Source organism: Carassius gibelio, chromosome A21 (assembly GCF_023724105.1).
Source record: "Carassius gibelio isolate Cgi1373 ecotype wild population from Czech Republic chromosome A21, carGib1.2-hapl.c, whole genome shotgun sequence".
Classification (NCBI taxonomy): domain Eukaryota; kingdom Metazoa; phylum Chordata; class Actinopteri; order Cypriniformes; family Cyprinidae; genus Carassius; species Carassius gibelio.
In genome coordinates this window covers 24,979,688-24,995,501 of record NC_068391.1, presented here as the reverse complement: position 1 = coordinate 24,995,501, position 15,814 = coordinate 24,979,688, and the positions used below count along the sequence as shown (strand labels likewise).

Genomic DNA, 15,814 nt, shown 5'->3' with positions numbered 1-15,814 from the left:
GTTAATCTGTCTGGAGAATCTGTGCTAATCACCCAACAGAAACTTTTTCTGTTGATCTCAAAGGAAAACATTAAAGAGCTAGACAGCTGGAAGTCTTTATCTGAGAGCCTCACATAAGTCTGTTGAAGGTCTAGTGTCACAGCTTTCATTGTTATAGCGTGTCCTCTGCTGGGACCAGTTAGCAGATTGGTTGCACTTCTTTGTGGGCTCCAGCTCAAGGCCTTGGATTAGAAAACAGCAGACTTTCTGGAAACATCCAATGGGATGCAACACCGGGGACCTAATTTGTGATTGTTGGCCAGTACAAATCTGGACAAAAGACTGCTGAGCTGTAATTCTTGAGAGTGTGTACTTAAAACAGTGTGAGATTTTAGAGGAGTCTGGCCTTTTGAAAACATTATTTTAAGGAATCTTGTATTAAAGAATTTGTATTTATCTTTATAACCTTTGCGAGATGTACCGTAGATGTATTTGAAAAATACTTATAAATTAACCCGTATGCCCTGTCCTAACCAGAACATTATATTCCTGCAAAACCCAAACAATGCTAATATGTAATATTTCTCTGTTTTTGTGTTATTTTGAAGGAGAAGAACTGTATGAGACCTCCCCATATGAACCAATGCATCTCACTGATGAGTTTAGACTTGCCTCCATTATATCTGGTAAGTGAAGACATCTTAAGAGCTGTTCTGTGTTTTTTTCAGCGGTTAAAGAAAGCCCAGGTTTTTTTTCCTGTTCAAGGTTAGCACTATCCTTTATATTCATTCATCTTCTCATACTCTCAGACAGTTTTTATTTATTGATTTATTTATTTCTACAGAAATACAGTTCGCTGTGTTGCATTAATGTTTTATTGGCACATTCAGCATGATAAAAAACATTTATTTTGTGCTTTTTTTAAATAAAATTATATAAGCAGTCTACTTTACAAAATAATTATGTAAATTACTTAATAAATAATATATTAATGAATTACTATAGAATCTATTAATTATTGTTAAGAATTAAAAGTAAATATAGCTTTTAAAACGAGCAAATATAATGTAATAAATGGGGAAAATACAATTACATGGGATAAACAGCACTTTCATTATCTGGGAGTGCTTTAAAGGTCCCATGACATGGATCATTTCCTTATCTTTAAATGCTTTTTAATGTTCTCTTAGGTGTACTTATATTGTTAATATGATTTTTACATTTAAAATTTAGAAATAAAAAGCATTTTTAGATCCTGATATTAGCCCTCTGGCTTGAATGCTCTGTTTGAAGGGACGTGTCTGCTGTGAGACTCAACTGTTGTGATTGGCTGACATCGTTGCATTCGAAATGCGTTCACGTGGAACCCCTCTCAAATATAACGTTATATATATATATATATATATTATTATTATTTTTTTTTTTTTTTTTACTATTACAGCTGTCGAGATTAACGAATCGTGGAAGTGTGGATTATATAAAAAAATGTTCGATCTTTTCCCATCACATGAAAGGCTGCAGTGATGAGCATTGAGTAGACAGAGTCTGTTTATCGCATGGATGCAGTGATCTCGTCATTATTGCAACACGTTATCTCACAAAATGCTTTCACCACAGCTAACAGCAAACACATGAACACAGTAAGAGCTTTGTTGTGCAGCATAACAGCGTCATTCATTGTAACGGCAGTTTGGGCAAGTGTGCAGATATACTCACGATGTGTAACAGCTCCGGAAAAAAAGTGAGCTTTCTTTGATCGCTCTCTGTAGTTAAATCACAATTTAAATAACAGATTTGTTTCATGCTACTAAGAGAAACAACGCGGAGTTGATCGTTTAGTCACTGGCTTGATTCACTGATGCATCAGTATTAAACGATTTAGAAAGAAAGTCTGTGTGAACTTGAATGATTAGCGACACATCAGAAATCACTGATCACAGATCAGGCATTAATGAACACTGTTACTCACTGTTTGTGCCGGTGCTGTCGAATCCATATCATAAAAGTCTGTTTGTAACGCCTGTGCTGAATTATATGTAAATATTTGGGCGGGCAAGGCAGAGAAAGGGGTGGTAACAATTCTCATTGCAACGTCACAACGAGGAGATTCAAGATCAGCCTGATTGAGCTTCCATTTTCTCAAAGGCAGAGAAAGATAGAAAAATCTCAATTTACACCAATTCAAATTTCTAGAAACTTGAGGACCATATACAGGCTCGGGGAACTCATATTAATCTTAAAAAACCTCAGAAAGTGAAATTTTCATGTCATAGGAACTTTAAGTATCCAAAAGTTGGCTGCTGGAATACGGTTTATGGGAGGCAGAAACCAGTTGGCAGGGCTTTTGGTGAAAAGGTAAACAGAAAACAAATAAATAGAAAATCAAACTCATGCTGCGGTCTCGCTGACGGCTTTTAACAAAAGCTATCCACCACACAGCCACAAAAAAAAAAAAATTTGTTTCCTATTCCTTATGCGACTGTTCCCGTTTCTCATTTCTTCAATCACAGCAGAGGTAATCTGTAGCCTTATATAAAACCGACTAGGAGGCCATCTGAAAAACCATCTCTACAGGTTGCAGATGCTTTAGACTATGTACAGGCATATATGCAGTCATATTGAGAATTATTTGGCATGTCAGGTACATATAGGTAGTAAATGCACTATTAGAAAATGCTTTCATACGTTATAGGCAAGGAGGTGTTGCGTGAGAAGCATGACAGTTTCAATTATTTCTGCAGTATTTGTCTTACACCCGTTTTGCTGTTCTGCCCTTTTATATTCCCACGTAAGAAAAACACATCATGAAATGTGAATTTGCTTCATGTTAAGTTTTATTTTATGCAGCTTATTTCAGAGCCAGTTCCTTGTATACCTATACTAATTCTGGGTGCTTCTTCAGTGAATATTTATTTATTTCTAAGTATTCAGTGCTGAAAATAAAATTTTAAGTTGTTTTTGTGATAAAATGCCAGAAACCTGTGCTACCTTTCTTATGTGTAATTTTACTTATTCTGAATACAAACAAATAAATAATGTTAAAAATATGAAAATTAAAATGCTAACTCCTATATATATATATAAAGAGACTAACATAAGTATAAATTAAAGTATTAAAATGATTAAATCTAAAACTGATTTATTTATTTATTTACCTAGATGTTTTTAAAATAAAAACTAACAAAAATACTAGTAAAAAAAATATTAAAACTAAATTAAATGTAAATGAAGAAGCCAAGTCAAAATATGAATAAATAGGCTACTACAACAGTATCTAAATAACAATTCACAATGATTATTTTTTTTTCTCTGTTTATTCCTTCTTGTTTACTACTAATTAGTATTTTGTGATGGATTTTCATATTTCAAGCATAAAAGTCAAGGACCTTTATAAGCAGCAAAAATAAATTAGGAAAGCCTAGTGAGATTTTTCAAAGAATTCTACAGCGACTTTCATATAACAACAAAAATAAATAAATAAAAAAGGTGTTAGTTTTAATAAAAGGCTACCCCGGGGATACACATGTGCCTGTAATTGAAGAAACACTCATTTACAGGTTTGTGAAATCAAATCTGAACCCTCTAAATAGCTTTTCTGCAAGCATAAGAAAAAAAGACTAAATACATGGACTAACAAGCACACTCGAGATGGTGTTTGTATTAATAATCTACTAAGTGACCTGAATACACAGGGCGGCACTGATCCTTGAATATTTGCATAATGCACATAGATTGTGAGTTACTTCTAAAGTGCCTGTATGCGACGATAAAAAGCACATGTAACACATGAATAAATGCTCAAATTATTACCGTACACTTCAACAACTGCCTTAAGCAAAGTCTATACAGAAGTGTTAGCCACATTTGAACAAATCCTCACATTCATTGCATCCTGAAATGAAAATGCACTCAAATTTACAGTATGTGAGCAATTTGAAGGAAGGATTTTTTTTTTTTTTTTTACAGTTGCATGTGTTATATATAAAAATACATGCTGATTCAGATTACACCAGATCTCTGATCACAAATTGAATTATAAAACAAATTTTACGTTTTCACACTACCTAGTCTCCCTTAAATATGACTAGTCGCTTCAATCAAACGCAAAATGTGTGAGATGCAGTCTAAAATCAGCAGATTTCCTCCCATGAGGGCTGAGGCCAAAACATAATCAAATATTTTCCTTTCATAATTCCTTTCCCTCGCTGGCGAAAGCCTCCGTAACCTGGCTCTCCTTGAAGATTTGTTAGAGACCCTTTCCCTCTGACACGAGATAAGATGAATATCAGGACCAAAACAACACACCTCTGAGCGCACGTTTCGCTTCTAAAGCAGGACTGGAAAAGCACTCATAACATAAAAATAATCAGACATCTTGTTACATGGATCTCCTGTTCATTTGTCAATGAACAGATGACCGCTCACATCTGCTTGGTTCTTTAAAGAATTGTCATGGGACACTGGTGTGATAGATTCTCAAGACAGGAATGGGAGATAAGAGGATAATAGAAAGGGACTTTATATATATATATAAAATAATGGCCACACTATATAGAGAGAACAGTGGAACATTAAAGGATGCTTTCGATGAGTGTTTCCAATTGATTACTGTGGAACAGCCAGCTAAGATGGGAGTGATGTTGAAAGAGTGTTTATGCTCTGCGATTGCCAGCGGATTTAAAAGCAAGAAAAGATTCTGAGGAGCATGGATTAAATTTTATTTTAACCTGGTGCCGGATGCATGATAATCACATTTTGCGGAGTTGGTTTATGGTGAGCGTGATGAATAATCAAAAAGAAAGTTTCAGGTGAATGATAGCACTTTAAAGAGGTCAGGCATTGAGATGATCTTTTGACATGTGAGAGGTCATCATTGTACTATAAAATTCATTTCAAAATTGCATTTCAGAGCTCAGAAGTTCTTTGTTAGTCCAAAACAGCTTTTATTTTATTTCAGATTAAAGTCACTTTAGGAATCAGATAAATGCCTATTTCTACAGCATTGCATCTTTGGCACCGCCCACTGGAGAATAAACTGCTTTCAATGATTCAACGTGAATAATAAACACAGGGCTATGAAAATATATGGCTTATCGAAGTTCTTCTTATTATAATTTTTGTTATATTTCAGTATATATTGGATTGTTTGACACATGTTGCTTTTTTCAAATGCATGTTTTAAACGACTCAAACTCGCCGGGTAAAGGCTTGATTGTATACAGAAGTGGGTTCAGATGGAGCAGCATTTACTACACAGAGCCGTAGTTCATTGACAAGCAATGCAACCTGCTGTCATAATCGCTTAACAATTTAATTGATTTCATAATAGTGTGTTTTGCATAACTTGTGAGTGAACTACGGCTTCATTGTTTGTTTCTGGCCGCAGCGGGTATCCCTTCTAGCCACAACCTTGGAATGACGTTCATTTCCTTTCTCCTGCAGGGCATAAAGCGGCCTCTGGCCTTCGGATGGAGATTAACTACTGATCACAGAACTGTGCTTCAGTAAAAGATATGCAATGCAATCGAATTCAATTAATCATGCAACCCTAATTCGAATCCTAGGAAAGTGCTTATTTATTTTCAACTATGTGAATGTCTCAGTATAATCAAAGGTAAATAAGTCTTTGGTAAATAAGTCGCACTTTCGGTGCAAACAATTACTGACAGTAATACCACAACATAGTAACCACGGTAATTCTAAAGCTCATCTGCAGTGATTTTTAATACATAATGAGTTTGTGTACAGTCAGATGTTCTTCAAAATCATTTATTGCTGTTTTTGCATCAGTAGATCAAGTTAGAGACTAACATGTTGTTTTCCTTAATTTAGTGAAACTAATCAGTTTTTTAAAATGTGATTAAATTATACACAGGAAACTATCAATGAATGCTCTATAATCGCTGGAATCACACAGCGCAACTTTATTATCAATGATACATTCTACACTGCACAATGAATATCTTATTCATGTACATAACTGTTAGTTATGATCTCTGCAGTTGCAATGATGAGATCACTGTATTCATACTCTCAACAGTCTGTCATCTGGTGCAATGAACCTGAAACAAGGTAGTGTTGGGCTCTGAAACTCACAGCATGATTTTATAGTACAATGACCTCTTACATGCCAAAAGATCAAAGAAAATCAGATTTTAATCTATGACCCAATTCAGAACAAAGAGACATTTCTCAATGGCTATCAATACAAGAATTGTATTCTTTTAAAAAGAAATGAAGACTTCTATTCTGAAATGACATATTAAAATGATCAATGATACTGTATTTTTGATCAAATTAAAGCTGCAGTAGGTAACTTTTGTAAAAATATATTTTTTTACATATTTGTTAAACCTGTCATTATGTCCTGACAGTAGAATATGAGACAGATAATCTGTGAAAAAACCAAGCTCCTCTGGCTCCTCCCAATGGTCCTATTGCCATCTGCAGAAATACATCGCTCCTGTTAAGAAACAACCAATCAGAGCTGCGGTCCGTAACTTTATTTGTGTTCAAAATTTACAAAATGTACATAATAAGCGAGTACACCATGAATCCATTTTCCAAATTGTGTTTTTAGCCTGTCCTGAATCACTAGGGTACACCTATAATAAGTGTTTATATTGGGACTATTTTAGATTGCTTCAGGGGTACCACAGTGGAGTACCCCAGTACCTTTGTGATTCTTCATAGACATAAAAAGAGAGAAGTAGATCCGGCTATGATGTTATTCCGCAAGACGCAAGCAGTTCTGTTTAATAACCGCTAGAGCGTCAAAAGTTACCGACTGCAGCTTTAATTACCAGACATAAGATATTAACCAATCCATTTGTATACAATACAGTATAGTAAAAACTGCATTCATTAAAAAAATAAAAAATAATAATAATAATAATACAATAAAAAAAATTCCAATATTGCCCGCTAACCAGTATGGAATCAATATATACTGCAGCGTTTGAAATTATTGGGTATTTTCTCCCCAGTAATTCACATAAAACTGCTCTTCGAAACTACAAGAAAAACGAATACCAACAACAGTAGCAGTACTGAAGAGAACTCAAACTTGCATTACTTCATGTACCCTTAAGCTACCATACTTTGACCAAACATATATAATTAAATTACTAAAGCACAAGGGCTTATGGATATTCCCCCCAGTCTTAATTTTGTACTTGATTATTTTGATTTAGCACATAAAATATTAATAATACAAATATTGAAGCCAGAATTTTTTTTATAGCATAAATATTTGAGCTATGATTCCAAAACATGCATATTAAGTTTATTTGTTTTTATCAGTTCCATTAAGAACAGGCTGTATGATGAACACAGTCCTTGTCTGAGGACTTCCAGGGGTTTCTGAAGAAGAGATTGTGTTTGCGTCATAAGTCATTTGGAAAGAAGGGTGAGGAGCGGTTGTCTGGCAAGAGAGCAGGGATGTTTTTGCTAGTGAGGCAATCAGCGGACAGGTACACTTTCCACTTACATGACCTTGTGAGAAGCGAGGCCTCAGTGAGATCTGTTTTGAAGCCCCTGCCTGATTCCCTCAGCTTTAATAAAACATGTGCGAGCGCGCAGCGAGGAAACTTTGAGCCGAGGATACTGTAAAAACCTTGTCTGTCAGAGAGATAACAAGGTAGCTCTGGCGTAGTGCTAATTGGCCATTGCGTTCTTATATGCAAAGAATATTTATCACTTCTGGCAGGACTTGAGAGCTTTTCCTTTTTTTTTTCACTTGAACAGTTTTGCCCTTTGCAAACTGTGAGTTTTATCAGCGTATTTTAAGATGCAAAATGAGATAATGAGTTTTGGAAACATGAGGAAGTGTTGGCCGGTGTTCTTTTGGGGTGGGATGTTAAGACTCCTTAAAAAACACACTGGTTAGAATAAATCAGACCACACACACACTCATTACAGATAAAGGAAGTCTCCAGGGGCTGTGTCTCTGCTGCCAGACCCCACACAGGCAAAAAAGTTGTATTTGTCCCAACAATATTTCCCATGTGTTTTTCTGTATGTGATTGCTTCATTGCAGTATACAACAATGTTTTTTTGTTTGTTTTTTTTACCAAAATAGGTTTCTTTCTTTTGGCTCATACATAGGATGTGCAGCATGTTTTTGATACACTAAGAAATCAGACTCCACTGATAATACTTGATTTTAAGCACCATCTGTAAGGAATAAGACCACAGTGACTGCATGTTTGTGAATCACCAAAATATAGTTTTCATACTTTTGGGAATCTGACTAAAACATGGTCACAATTTATGTTATAGATTCACCAAAAAGAATGAACTCATAAGGGTGATTAGTTCATTTGCACTGCCATGTTGTATTTTATAAAACATTGGTTATACTGCATTGATTCGCTAAAAAGAATAGACACAAAAATGCAAGTTCCAGGAATGCTCAGCGAAATTCATCCACATCATTCAGTTCTGGTATTTTTTGAAATATGCATCCAGCTCCACTAATGGACAGAATTGAATGTAAAAGAGCATTCACAATTATCTACTTCTTGAAACCAAAAGGACTAACATAACATGCTAAATATCACTGGGTAAATATTGCCTTAACAACCTTTAGACTAAGAGTGTTTCCAAAAGTAGATAGTTAAATAAGTATCACAAAATCATGCTAGTGTGACCAGTCTCAGTCTGGAGCATGACAATGGTAAAGCCATCTCAGTAAGAATTTCAACTCAGAAAAGACTGAGACTATCTTCTAAATGACAATCAAGAGCTATTTCACTAAGAACCACCCAAGACGTCTAACAATGGCTTATCCAGCAGTTCTCATTTGGTATAAAATCTAATTAAACATGCTTCAAAAGACAAAAGTTGACTAGCATGAAGCCGCCTGTGCATGTTGGAATGAAAAACGCTATTAGAGATCGTGTTAGCTCTTATCAAAAAGTCAGAAAAGGTCATAAAATGTCATAGTTTTCAAGCAGAGATGTAAATAGAGGCTAATTTGGAGGATGCGTGCACAGCCAGGGTAATATTTGATAAATGTGCTTGTCTTGATTATTTTCATGTACGAGTATTGCAAAATACCTCTATTAGAGGAATACATGTGCACTGACATTTGCAGGCTCAAAAGCTGAAGCTACCTGACAGTGCTTCGTCTGTGTGCCTGAGTAGACACATCTAAATACGTATTTTCACTCGAATCTGTCTTGTCTTTGTTTAACCAAGCATGCCGACCCTCACTGCTCTCCTCTATCTGTGCCAACAGCTATGGACTCCGCTACTGCTAAAGGGAATCTGTGTTCTGACACGGGCAAGCACTGCAATCCATGCCTGGACGCGGCAAAAGCTTGCAACCTCAACGACACCTGCAAGAAACAGCGTACTGCACTCATGGCCACCTGCAGCCCCGCAACTCCCATTCAGCAAGCACAGGAGCCCTGCAACCGAAAGCGCTGTCACAGGGGTCTGCGGCAGTTCTTCGACCGCGTGCAAACAGAATTTAGCTACCCGCTGCTCTTCTGCTCCTGTCGGGATAAAGCGTGTGCCGAACGTCGCCGGCAAACCATCATGCCTGCGTGTTCTTTTGAGGAGAAGACAAAACCAAACTGTCTAGAGCTAAGGAGGACCTGCCGTTCAGATCCGCTCTGCAGGTAAGGTTATTTCATCTGGGTCATGGCACCAGAAATGTATGCTAACACTTTTGATAAAGGATTTATATATGCATGCTCTATGAAATATTTGAAGGTCTAACAACGACAAAGATATTTAACCCCTCCCTTGACCTGAATCTATTAATTTATAAAAAAATACAAATTAAAAAAAAATCTATTTACACCTACAATGACTTTTGTCAAAATTACTTTTTCATTTCTAAATCTAAATTAGGGTTGCACGATAAATCGGAATGAAATTCCATTCGTGACAAGGCGAAGCTGTGATTATCATGTGTATCGTTCAGTGAAGCACAGTTCTGTGATCAGTAGTAAATCTCCATCTGAAGGCCAGAGGCCAAACTCTAAATACACCATAAAGCAGTAGCTGAATAAACAGAAGATTTAACTGATGCAACGTGACTAATAAACAAGACTATGACAATATGTGATTTTTTTGTTTTTATATATAATTATTTTATAATTGTAATACTATGAAATATGTTGTATGCCTTATTCTGTTTAAGAAGCCACATCATCTCACAGAAGTATTTATTTCACACACTTGACTGGCATTATGAGGTGGTTTTTGAGTATAAACATGTTATTACATGTGGTATTTTCACATGCTTTCAGATGGAGCAGTATTTATACACTGTAAACCCTGATAAGTTCACAGAACTCAAAAAATATTTTGTAACAGATTACACAAAAACATTTAAGTGATGTTTTTAAATGTTTTAACATTACATAAACTTAAAAAAATTAATTCCAGTTGCCTTAAATTATCTTAGAGTTATCTTAAACGATTATATTTCTGAACTTATAATTAGGGAGTCATTCACTCATAATTGTATCTATTTTTCAACTCCTATAATGTGGGAAATACACTCAAAATTAGGCTTTTGCTGTCCATCCTCAGTCTAACCACAGGCTCTACTCTTCACCACAACGGTAACACTACAAATCCAACATAACATAAACCTTTGTAAAATCTAATATAACACAACATTTATGTATTAACTTATGTCCCTCTATGTTAATATTGTGTAAAAACACACAAAATAACACTTAATTTCTAAATTTATTTTCTTGTTTTCTGATGCAAAACATGCTGGGAACTAGAAAACACAATCATTTTAAGTTCACCTCACTACAACAAATTTTTGAGTTAACAGAACTTATTTAAATTAAGTCCAATGAACTTTAGTTATTATTTGAGTGCAATTAACTAATTTCATTTGATTAATTTCACTGTTCGGTTTTACAGTGTACAGAGCCATAGTTCATTTATTCATTTATTTATTATTTTATTTTCTAATTTCAAATGTATTAATTATTATTTTTTATCCCACAAAGTAATATATCAGGATGACAGGTCTTTCCTGATATCATAACTAAGAAAAAAAAATATTTTGACAATAAAATAAAATCACTTTAATTTAATGTTTTTTTTTTTTTAATTCAAATTAACATTGATAATTTTAGGCCACAAAGTCGAAAATTTTAGGATAATAAAACTGTCAAGATATAATTAGGAGAAAAGGTTTAATTAAAAAAGTTAAATGACTTGAATATACCTGTTTTATTTATTTCCTTAGTTGTTTAGTCTCTTAATTAAAAGTATACACATACATTTTTTTTCGTAGGAAACAAAGTCAAATGTCACGATGACACAACTGTCCTGATGCCATAATTACATCAAATATTATCATAAAAACAAATAAATAAAAGACTTGGATATGCCTCTTTTGTGTACACCATGTCATAATAATATAACTGCCCTGATATCATAATTAAGAAAATAAATGCCTCATTTAGAAGTTAAATTGGTAAATTAAAAAATAATAGTAATAAAAAAAAAATCTTAGAAAAAATAAATGAAACCATTTCACTGCTTATTAATATTTAATAATATTTCTGTCAAATCAGAGTCATGCGGTTAAACCAACGTGCAGAATCCCTGAAGTCAACAGTGCAAACACTCGAATAAGAAATAATACAATTAATTGTCTTTTACTTGTATTATTGACTATTACTGAGTAGCTGTTGTAGGTCAACTCTAAATAGAAACAACATAAATGACATTGTATCAGTAGGTGATCCATATTTTCAACATGTATTACAAACATTGAATCAGCAGGAGATCCATATGCTCAAAAACATGCTAGAGATTGAATCCTTAGGAGGTCAAAAAACACTTCACTACAGAAGTAACCGATATGTAATCTTCAGTATATAGCCAAGGACACACAACCCATTAAAAGCTCATTATTGACCCAAACGCTGACAGACAGCCATTTGCAGCACTGCATCGACCATAAGGTTTGATCAGTATACGGTATATTCAAGCATGCAATGTCTTGACCCTTAATGTCTTATCACTTAATGTCAGAGGAACAAAAAAATCAGTGATCAATCATGCAACCAGTGAACACTAACAGTCTATTAGCAACATGTAGAATAGGTGTTTTATCGAGTGGGGAATGGTAATTAACCTAGAATAGTGAACTAGGAGAAAATCGATGGGCTGTGTCAAATGAAACATTCTCTTTTGAGCCTGTGCTCAACTCTCTCAGTTCATGTGTCATTCATCAACAGTCACCTGGGACTGCAAGAGATTGCCCGAACATTGAAATACACTGAAAGAAATAGCAGCTCTAAAAGCCAACTTCTTACTCATGCTTAAAAACAAGCTGGGGGTCACAAACACTATTTAATTCAATTGCAAGACCTAGAGATTGCATTAAATGAAATGCCACAGTGCTGTTGTCATTTTATTTAAAAGTGTTAAAAAAAAAAAAAAATCTTTCTGGCGATTTTTTTTGGAAAGCGTCTAAATAAAATGATGCATCCTTAACTCCTGCACTTGTTAGATGTATGGCCATTGGGCTCCAAACCCTTAGACTTCAAACACTGTGTGATGTGTGAACTGAGAGAAAAGCGAGGGCCCCCACCAGGCCAACCTGAGGACTTTGGCTGCCCTTTCTATCTGTCATAGCCTCCAGAAATCACCTTGCCTTTCCCATAGCAGGAGACTGGAGGACATCCAACAACAGAACTGACTCAGTGCAGGGACCAGGCTGAGGATACAGTAAACAAACTCATATGTATTGTTATACTTGAATAACTTTCTGAGAATATGTCATTCATTGTGTCATCTGTAAAGGGCATTTTGTTTGTAATCATAGTTTATCTTATGGAGGATATCCTGGACTTTCCAGAGACACCAAATGGCCCATAGTTTTATAAAAGTGCTTTCAAATAAGGATGTTTAAAATAAAATAATGCAGTTGTTCACAAGTGAAAAATATATTTTGCTGGATATGTAATATTACAAAAACTGGTGCTAATTTACTAGTTAGTGATAGTTTATTTAATTCATTAATGCCTCATCCATCCCTATGGCATATTATCTATGGGCCAACTGCAATGTTGTAATGGGACAAGTACACTCAATAAATGGCAGTTCTCATACCAATTGCTAATCTCAAGATTTTATGTAGGATTGACTTACTTTAAAAGGCCTAAAAACATTTTGGCGGCCACATCCCTCTAATCATTAAAGCTCCTGGTTGCTTTCATCTTTTACTTTAACATAAATGCATTATTTATTTGTTAGCCAGTGTTTAGTGGTGCATTTTAATACATTCCATACACTTTTACATATCATACCTGAACACAAATAATATTAATCTGAGCTTTTGAAATTGTCCAAAAGCATTTTGAATAAGCTACCATACAGATGAAGCTTTGGCTTAAGCTTGAATGCTGAAAAAGCCAGTCGTAGACTCTTATTTGAGTCAGGTGACATGGCTATTAAATTCAGTGTGCCTTCAGGAGTTATGTAAATGATTCATGGTCTTGTTGCTTAGACTTCATGGTCATGGTCTTAAATCCCGCTGGACTCCCGGACTTCTTAGAAGAGGCTAATTTAACCACACAAGTGTAAAAATATTCACACACATGCAGTCACAGGAAATAAATCACATTAAAAATAAGTACAAGTTTAGAGTTTATAAACAGTGCTTCCCATTTATTTAATAGCTAAAGACTCCAAGACAAAATTCCCAAACGAAAATATGTACATGTACTTATTATTACAGTATATAGTCAGGATATGTTCAGAAACTCTGTGAACAACCTAACAGCTGAAGGACAATTTTCAAATCAGCTGTAGAAACAGAAAGAGTCATAGCCTGTCTGAAATATTTGGCCTTGATACTCTGCTTGTCCGAGTACGTGCTGTCTATTGTTTGCGGATATCCATGCTGGGCCGAGGCCAGAGTATAAAGAGGACAAGCATCCCAACCATCTGTTCCTAAATCATCAGTGATAAACACTTCAATTAGGAAATGAGTGGGCTGCCATGACTCGCTGCTGAAGAATGAAACACATTTGTCATCTTAATGGTACACAAGTAATGTTGTTAAAGTTTAAAAAATGTTTTGCTTAAAAGAAATTATCATTAAACAGAAATGTCAATGAAAGGATAGAGATTTATTCTTAGACTTTCAGATATATTAGTTGCTTACTCTTCATGAAGAGGATCTCCCCCAATGGGCTGCACAATGTTTAAATCATATCATAAATCATACTAATAATAATACTTTGTTTTATATAGAGCTTTTAGCTTGTGCTCTTTACAGTAAACAAAGTAGTTACTAAGACTAAACAAAAACAACAAATGCAATATACTACAAATACTAAAGATTCAATATAATATATACCAGAGTATTGATCAGCATGTATGTGATTCACCAGCTGAAATGGAATAAATAAGAAATCAAACAGTTTTGCAGCTAAACAAACTGAATCATCCAAGCCACTAGGTGTCGCTATATAACACCAAAAACACTGGGCAAAGCTATTCATTTATTGTAAAGTAACTCTTTTTTGAAATAGCTAACAATGAGTAACTAACAATGTTGAAACTATTAAAACACGAAAGTCTTTTTCAAAATAAATGAGCAATTTTACATGAGTAGCAGTGTGATATGCTGATAAACAGCCATAGCGCATGGTTACGAGTGTGATATTTTGCATTTATGTAACAGTTCGATGGTACAAGTGTGTACATACATAAAGTGTTTTTAAAAACCCTCTTTTGTGCAGTACTACTTACTTACACCATGGATTCTAATCACAATTTCACAGTTTAACGGTTTAGTCCAAGCCTCCGTTACTAATTCAAAAACTTCACTTTAGAACTAATAACAAAGGAACATTGAGCTGCTTGATTAAAAGCTTATTGTATTACTGTATTAAAAGCTCACTATATTATGTAGTGTAGAGTATTATGTAACCCGGTATTTCTGCTTTTCTAAAAACGCCACCTATTGTCAGAGAATAAATCTGTATAATAATTAATCCTCTCTTTTTTTTCCTTTTCAGTGGTGAGTTTAAAATATTCTAGCGGTCCGCCCAGAGTTAGTTTTTTTAAAGCTGCGGTAGGTAACTTTTGACACTCTAGCGGTTAATAAACAGAACTGCTTGTGTCTTGCGGAAGAACATCGTAGCTGGAACTACTTCTCTCTGTTTATGTCTATGAAGAATCACAAAGGTACTGGGTTACTCCTCTGTGGTACCCCCGAAGCAATCTAAAATAGTCCCAATATAAACACTTATTATAGGTGCACCCTAGTGATTCAGGACAAGCTAAAAACACAATTTGAAAAATGGATTCATGGTGTACTCGCTTATTATATAAAGTTTTCTACATTTTGAACACAAACAAAGTTACGGACCGCAGCTCTGATTGGTTGTTTCTTACCGGGAGCGGATGAATTTCTGCAAATGGCAATAGGACCACTGGGAGGAGCCAGAGGAGCTTGATTTTTTTTCACAGATTATCTGTCTCATATTCTACTGTCAGGACATAATGACAGGTTTAACAAATATGTAACATATAAGGAACTCCCGCACACTATCTTAACTTGCAAATTAAAATTTTAATCACACCAACGTTTCGGTCACACGACCAGTCTCCTGATGAAGGTCGTGTGACCAAAACGTTGGTGTGATTAAAATTTTAATTTGCAAGTTAAGATAGTGTGTGGGAGTTCCTTATATGTTGATACGACCCACCTGGTCTTTATTTTCTACGCACCTATCACTTACAGGTGTGCGATGGAGTTCGTTCACTAATTAACAAATATGTAAAAAATATATTTTTACAAAAGTTACCTACTGCAGCTTTAAGGCGACCA

At 34.9% G+C, this 15,814-nt stretch overlaps 1 protein-coding gene across 1 annotated transcript; it reads left to right on the top strand.

Annotated features, from left to right (window-relative positions):
- Positions 1-454: 454 nt before the first annotated feature.
- On the top strand, positions 455-9,609 carry LOC127941631 (GDNF family receptor alpha-2-like). The gene is made up of 3 exons (XM_052536928.1): positions 455-461; positions 588-665; positions 9,221-9,609. Exons 1-3 carry the CDS (start codon positions 455-457, stop codon positions 9,607-9,609), a joined length of 474 nt encoding a protein of 157 aa, XP_052392888.1.
- The last annotated feature ends 6,205 nt before the right edge of the window (positions 9,610-15,814 follow it).